This window comes from Pararge aegeria, chromosome 20 (genome assembly GCF_905163445.1).
Source record: "Pararge aegeria chromosome 20, ilParAegt1.1, whole genome shotgun sequence".
NCBI lineage: Eukaryota > Metazoa > Arthropoda > Insecta > Lepidoptera > Nymphalidae > Pararge > Pararge aegeria.
The window spans coordinates 3,913,419-3,921,068 of NC_053199.1; the positions used below are offsets into that span (position 1 = coordinate 3,913,419).

The 7,650-nt window shown below is 36.7% G+C and overlaps 2 protein-coding genes across 2 annotated transcripts; one reads left to right on the forward strand and one right to left on the reverse strand.

Annotated features, from left to right (window-relative positions):
* The first annotated feature begins 1,968 nt into the window (after positions 1–1,968).
* LOC120632643 lies at positions 1,969–2,989 on the forward strand. Its single transcript, XM_039902590.1, has 2 exons — positions 1,969–2,194; positions 2,786–2,989. The coding sequence occupies exons 1-2, from the start codon at positions 1,994–1,996 to the stop codon at positions 2,924–2,926; spliced, it is 342 nt and encodes a 113-aa protein (XP_039758524.1). The 5' UTR covers positions 1,969–1,993; the 3' UTR covers positions 2,927–2,989.
* A 3,483-nt stretch (positions 2,990–6,472) lies between these two features.
* On the reverse strand, positions 6,473–7,535 carry LOC120632641. The gene is made up of 3 exons (XM_039902589.1): positions 7,426–7,535; positions 6,989–7,203; positions 6,473–6,598 (listed from the first exon to the last, which is right to left on the reverse strand). The coding sequence occupies exons 1-3, from the start codon at positions 7,524–7,526 to the stop codon at positions 6,513–6,515; spliced, it is 402 nt and encodes a 133-aa protein (XP_039758523.1). The 5' UTR covers positions 7,527–7,535; the 3' UTR covers positions 6,473–6,512.
* Between the last annotated feature and the right edge of the window lie 115 nt (positions 7,536–7,650).

Consider the following 7,650-nt stretch of genomic DNA (forward strand, 5'->3'; position numbering starts at 1 on the left):
GTTCTTTGAAAATAAGTAATTTTGCAGGCCTTAAAGATTTATGTCGACAGGTAGGTACATTGTTTTTTTTTTATCCTATTAAATTGAATTACTATTTTTGATAATTTTAAATGCGATAAATTAAATTAAAACGATTATTATGATAAGAGTCTAACCGCTATAGTTATTAACTAATTAATACTTCGAAAAGTAGAGACAATTAATTTACTTTCGGCCGTGTTTGATAGTGTTTTGGGGATCTGTAGCTACGTTCAAAATAACGTAACCGGTCCTAAATTGAAAAAAGTGTTAGGATAAAGGAAGTTATTAAGATTGCTAACGGTGGTCACTGTCTATATGCGACGCGTGTATTCTATATATATATGCGTGTACTATGTTTTTTATTGCCTTCAATAATGTTTAAAATAGTTTTTTTATTGATCAACTCACGAGTAAAAAAAATAACGACAACTAGGTAACTCACCTCGTCTCAAACCACGCAGGGTTTATGTGACATGGCATAATGATATTATTTTTTTTTATTTAAGTTGTAATCACAAAACTACAAGTAGTCAGTACACGACATGGCAAGTTTATGATTACAATTTGTACGTAAAGGAAATTTGCTGCGTGACAGAAAGATGAATAATAAAACTCTTTTTTTTTATAGAAAGCATCAGCTGGGTTTTATTCCATGTTCTTCTATAGGAAACTGTTAACAAATTGTATCAACATCGATAACCCTTCGCTCTTCTTGAACGGAACAGAGCACGATAGTAGCGATACAAAACAATACAGTCAATCGGTTGCCTTAAAGATGATGATTCGATATATAATATACTATGCGCCACGATTCAGTCGCGCGTTGCAAATACGACCTTCCTTTAGTTTACTTGAAAACGATGTTAGTTTTACGCATAACTGTCCTGCTTTGAATTTTTGTGGCCTGGCAACATCGAACGAAAAAAATATAGAAGTCGACCTTTCTAACTAATTGTCATTCAAAATGGTTATCAATAAGTTTATATGCGCACGCACTATCGATCGAATCGCAAAATACATGATTGTTTCTACTGTATGCATAGAGGGTATGCCGATGATATAAAATGAAGAAAATCTCTAGTCCGCTTATAAATACTTAAGGGTGGGCTTTTTTTAACTCGTACTGGAATGCCTATCCTGTGCATGCCCTCTATGCACGCCACAGTCTGTATGTACAGGCAGGCGACAGCAAGAGACGAGCCGTAATTCGCCGACTGTTGATCCGTCACCATTGTGACTAGCTTAATAAACGCATGCGGGGCACACTTTATTAGCCACTCCCACAGAGGCTATGTTTTTTTGAGGCTATTTTTTAGGAAGTAGTTATGCTTCTATTTTTTTTCGTTTGCTCTCTGGGGAACTATACATACACTTAGTTTGACAGCACTTGTTCGATGTTGTGCGATTTTGTATGTAAATGATTAGACACGACCGGCTTACAACTATTACAATAGTAACCTAATTGTACCACAACACTTGCTGATGGAATAATGCTTTTTCATAGTGATAGTGGGACCAGGTGGTCTACGTATGGGCATACTTAGATCGCCCACCTGATAGTAAGTGGTGCAAGGAACTGGTCCTGCAACATGCAGGTCTGTGTCGATCAACATGTGCCCGTAATTACATCAGCAACCACACCTTTCGGGCTGGAATACAGCATTGCAACAATGCTGCTTTGCAGCAGAAATAAGCAAAGGCGGTAGTACTTCCCCGGACGAGCTATGTCACAAAAAGCTTTACTTCTACCAACAATTTTATGTAAAGAACTTAAGAAGCCAACAAAAATTATATCTACGGAACCGTACTCAATGTGTCCGCATCACACTTCAGTTTCCAAAATTCACACACACAAAGACATTTTTATCTCATTTATGGAACTATATAAAACGAATCGATCGTATATAAAACGTCATTTAGTTAAAACTAAACGCTGTTATATATAAACCTTCTTGTACACTTTATTCTCAACATGAAGGTCTACATTTTCTTCGCGGCGCTAGTAGCAGCGGTTGTCATTATAGAATGCTCACATACATTTATGGGGACCAACGTGCTGAGACAGCAGGTCTTGCACCGCGACGTTAAGTACAGCTCAAGGATGTTCAGGAAACGGGTTGAACTATTCAACTTTACGATGCCCGCATCATTTGGTTACGGAAGATCTATTCAGGTAAAAATTGGCGACGAATGTTATTTTTTTATATACCTAGTCATAATAATTGACACACCAAGCCCACCTGATGGTAAGAGGAAATCCATCGCTTATCATAAGGGAACACTAGGAACACGTCCTGCATCGTACGTCCATCAACCTGAGCCGTAGATGTTAAGCCTCATGTGGCTGGGATTACTACAACCACGCCCTTCAGACAGAAATATACAGTGGCGTGCATAGAGGGTATGCACAGGGTATGCAGATGATATAAAATGAAGAAAATCTCTAGTACAAGTTATAAAAAACTTAAGGATAGGCATTGTAAGAGTTATAAAAAGACTACCCTTGAGTATTTATAACTCGTACTGGGGATTTTCCTAATTTTATATCATCTGCATACCCTGTGCATACCCTCTATGCACGCTACTGGGATTACAGCATTGCAACAATGCTGCTTTGCGGCTGAAATAAGCATGGCTGCTGAAATAAGTATCACAAGATTGCAAGCGAGCAAATTCTGTATTAAGGCTATAACAGGCCCGTAGGTTCTCAGCAGTGAGACATGAGGACGATGAAGATTATGATTGATATATACAAATTTTCCAGGGTATCCTCGCCTACGATAGGACCAACTCTGATGCTTCTGCCAACGTGACATCAGGAGGACTTGGCTTCAACTACTTGACATTACGCATGAAGAGCGAGCGCGGGAATGACATACACTTCGACGTTTACATCTACGCGTAGGCTTGACAGAAAGTTTACAAATACATACAAATATGTAAACTAATACGAAAAAAAAATGGTGTATAAAACACGCAAATTTTTCTAAATTATTCCGTGCCTTACGCGTACGTACGTAAGTTACGTAGCATTAGACGTGTAAAAAATTAATAAATAATCGGACGGACTGGATGTGCATTAAATTTAATTAAAAGATACTTTAACATGAAAACTTTCACTTTTTACTTCTCTAAAACTATTGACCTAAGAAAAAAATGTGGATCAATTTTCTCTTATTTATTAACAATAATTATACTGACTTTAAAAACTACTAAGTCTTACCGCAATTAAAATATCATTTGCTTCAACGGTGAAGGAAAACATCGTTAGGGAACCTGCATGCCTAAGAGTTCAACATAATGTTTACAAAAGGTGTATTAAATTCGGCTGCAGATATATTTATTACTTTCTTCTTACACCACAACACTACCAACTAGCAGCCCAATGAAGACTGATTCCCTCTCTTGTAAGAAACCAAAATGAAATTTTAAAAGAGTATTCACTTTGATTAATCACAATATTTTATCATAATTACCGGAAGTCAAAATTGAGATAGGTACTAAGGATTTAAAATCACGAAAATCTCTTTGAAAAATACAAGTTAAATTATACATATTTTACTAAACTTAATTTTTACTTACTTTAAACTTAATTTTTAACAATCAGTACTTTTATTTTATACAACTTACGTAATGTTTCAAAAGTTTCAATAAAATTAACAACTTATTTTAATAAAAGCTAACAGGTGCGTGGAGTCCACCAATCCCCACTGGGCAAGCGTGGTGGACTACGGCCTTAGCCCCTTCTCGTTGTGGGCGGAGACCCGTGCCCTGTGGTGGGCCGGTAATGGGTTGATAAGATCATGATGATACCTACTGTAATACCCCATGGGTTTTTGCCGTGTGGTAACGGCAGATACAGTTGTCTCTTGCGTGCCACCTGCCGGCAGCGTCATCTGTGCTACTACTACTACCATCTGCTGCCATCACCAACCCGTCTGCCCAGCGTGGTGATTATGAGACGCTTCGTACGGCACAGCAATCGAGGACCGAACACAACATCCGCGTAGTTTAGTTTAGACAGCACCAAAGCCTCTACTAGCTGTAAGCGCACTTCTACTGAAAGATACTGACGGACCTTGTAGAGGATCTTTAGGATCTTCAACCCCTCCCCATGGTCCTGCAGTGGACTTATAGGCTATTGATAACCCCACCAACTTTGAACTGCCTTTCCAATAAGCCTTCCAGTTTTTAACATGTTTAAATATGTTAGAAAAACGGGATAAAATCAATTTTGCGTGGTAAAAAGTAACTACCTACTAGGTTAGCATAAAAGCTATGTAGGTCAAGTTCCATCGAGAATCCTTTCCGCGCTAGCCTGTCGCGTCAAGAGGGCGTCAAATTGCCACATCCGGCGGCGGCTTTGACGGCCCTCGTCGGGAGTGCACTCACAGCCTCTGAGGCGCTGATATCCACTCCGCAGCATCCTTCCTGAGAGAGCGTTTTTCGACAAAATATATGAGTGTGTTCTTTGCTTCAGATAATACGTCTAGAGACGAAATATCCTGCTTACTTTTTGGTTAAACTTTGGTAGGTAGGTACTTATTGTTATTGTGAGGTGTACAGTAATGCCCTCCTCAAGCTATATTGTTTCCTAGACAGAAATGTCTGGATCCCGCAATATTTAACTTAAATGACCCTTACTATTCTAGCATCTCGTGAGGTTCCTAGTTGAAAATTAGTGCGCCTGCGAGCCGAGATTTTCGGAGCAGACGTGGCGCACGGGTTCAGTGTTTTTTTGTCGGACGGCGGCTGGCGGATGGCGGACGGAATGTCCAAGTAAGCAAATAGCTATTTATTTTTATGAGAGCACGAAACATTCATTGAAAAATATAAATTGGAGTTAAAGCCTTTCAGTGTGTTTCGTATAATCAGTTTTAATATGCAAGGAGTTCTGAACTAGGATGGCAGGAGAAACCAAAAGACTCGGCGTAAGACGAGACGAGTTATAAGCAAAAACCAGTAATATTATTAAAAATTTTTTTTCTTTCTGTACCTGTTTATAATGAAGTGTAGCTTTTCAGCACGCAAAAAAACACTACGATGTCATAATTTATTATCATTTAGGGGTTAAATTTAAATAAGAGATTACAGTTTCCATATTACTGGCACAGGCCTACTGTATCACAAAGAACAAAAATAATTTTTAATATAACTGTGAACAAACTCAGTACAATGAATGCAATGCATGTACTTAGCAACACAAATATATTGAAACCTCATAAGTAACAATGTATCAACCAAATCTCCCAGAGCTTAAGATGGTATTTACGATACATTTTGTGAGTGATACGTCTTAAACGTCTTAAACGTCCTAACCTAACGATATTTAAGTAATGTTCATACAAGCCGTTATCAGAAAAATCCTAGACTAAAAGCCAAAACTCTCCTGCTTTAATTTTTATATACTCTAGAAACTTCCAAATGCAGTTATTCGAAAGTGATCTGTTAAATCTACATTTTCATAGTTTCATAGGTTTATTAGTTATCAAATGGCATCGTTCCATCTTTACATTTTCGCGCTTTTTCGATCATATCTCGAAACTTTTTTTTTTAGTTAACGACACTTTAGCTTTAGGACGGCAGAGTACATATTGACAGTTTAATATCTTTTACAATCAAAATTAAACTTAATTTGCTTTACTCCTCGAAAAGCAGGACAATCTGTGTGGTGTTATTTATAATTTCTTCAATCCTTATACTCCACACCAAACAGATCTTCGGCAATATACCCTCTACGCACGTTTCTCTCCGAAACCGGAGCATACTCAGGAGATTTTGACTTTACAATGAATAATTGTTACAATATTTAAGAGTATAGCAAATTAAGCTTAATTTTGATAATATATCATGGATTTCCGCAAAGTAACGCCTGCTTCTATCCAATAATATCTTTTGATATGCCACATTTGTAGGAGCAATAAATCAAACGTTAATGATCAAGTCTGCCAATTTAGATAATTTTAGCGATTTTAACATAGATTTGGACTATGTTGAAGGCTGAACCTTGAAAAAAACCTACAAATAATGATTAAGTATGGTCCGATTCGAAATTTACGACTTATCGAACTTCGTGCACCTCGACCCGTAGAATTCAATATTCGGTATCGGCCTATCAGCGGGACAGTCAAGTTGACAACCTGCGCGAAGCACAAGTCTCCATTGACTTAAATATCAATGATTGGCGCCATTTTGGCGTGCGTTATAAAGCTATTCAAGATTATTCAAGGAACTAATATTTAAATTACTAAAGAGAACACTGTAGTAGTAGTTCCAGAGTTATCCTATATGTCGAATGTGGCGCTTCATGTCCCCACATGAAGCGCCACATCACATCATAGCTGAAATCTGGATCCCATTAATGTCCCCACATTAATGGGATCCAGATTTCAGCTATATTAGTTATAGCCAGTCCGGTAGTAACAACAGAATTCAGCGTCAAGAAAAAAAAAAAAGGCTAAATAGTTTTAATCGAAAACTGTAACTTCAAATCAAAAAATTCTAAATCTCTTCGTATGGATTGTTACGTCTTCTCCGGCTCTTTTTGCTTTTTTATTCGAGTTTCTCGTTGATTCAACTGTAAACCAAAACACTATATTTTTATCGCCCCCATCGCGCTTTCTGGTAAGCAACATTTAAGAAAAAATTAAATTTATTCTTGTTTATACCCTTTAGTGGTTGAGTTTTTTTTCTCTTTTCTATAATCTTTCCCAAGGAAAAGGCAACGGCATATCACCGTCATGCCTTCAATGGATAATATTCATATATTTTCGCTTCGAAATTTCCCGTCGTTCACTTATGTATTTAACTTAGGTCCTGTATCTATGATTTAACTCAAATTATAATGATCTGTATACAACCACCAAAGAGCATAAGCACCATCTTGAACTATTGCCATCTATAAAAATGTCTATAAGCTTTAATAAAAGATTAAAGTTAATTATTAACTGTGCAGGTACCTACAAACCTTTGTTTTCTCCTACGGCCAAATAATTTTTTCTGGACATCTTCCTCATTAACTTTTGATTTGTCTTATAAAACCGCGCTAATCTTTTAGAACCCATTTTTAGAGCCAGTTCGAACAGATTGAGGCTACCCCTAAGTTTTTTATGACTAACTATAATTCTTTTCCATATTTTACTTGCACGACAGGCACTACGTAGAGATGCATCATCTAAATATCTGAAAAATAAAAATAAATGTTCGAAACACTGTGAATCTTCACTGCTTTTAGACCGGTCAATTTAATTTTCGTAATGAGATTTGTGTACCATCTTTGAAAACACTACTGTAACTACTCAGTCTACCAGCTTCTCATACTTACAAACAAATTATATAGTCGGGGGTTAGTTATCATCCACAGAACAACATACTAAACTATTAAATGAATAAATTAAAACTTACAAAAATATTTTCCAAGAAAGTTCAAGTGGCAATAAGGATATTTTATCACGAGAAGGCTTCTCAAATATTTCAGAACCAAACACAAAAATTCCTGAATACATCTTGTAAAATATATACTTGGTTTATGTAAAGTGTGGGTAATACAATAATTGTATTATAACCCAATACTTAAAATAATTATCTTGTTTTTTTATGTACTTATAGTGATTATTAGTGTTAAAGATG

Bases quoted from the DNA above. Each gene is read 5' to 3' on its own strand.
- LOC120632643 (XM_039902590.1), top strand. From the start codon at position 1,994: ATGAAGGTCTACATTTTCTTCGCGGCGCTAGTAGCAGCGGTTGTCATT. The intron at 2,195-2,785 runs GTAAAAATTGGC...CAAATTTTCCAG, and splicing joins GTTACGGAAGATCTATTCAG to GGTATCCTCGCCTACGATAG.
- LOC120632641 (XM_039902589.1), bottom strand. From the start codon at position 7,526: ATGTATTCAGGAATTTTTGTGTTTGGTTCTGAAATATTTGAGAAGCCT. The intron at 7,204-7,425 runs GTAAGTTTTAAT...TTTATTTTTCAG, and splicing joins CTTTCTTGGAAAATATTTTT to ATATTTAGATGATGCATCTC. The intron at 6,599-6,988 runs GTTTGTAGGTAC...TTTGGTTTACAG, and splicing joins GGCCGTAGGAGAAAACAAAG to TTGAATCAACGAGAAACTCG.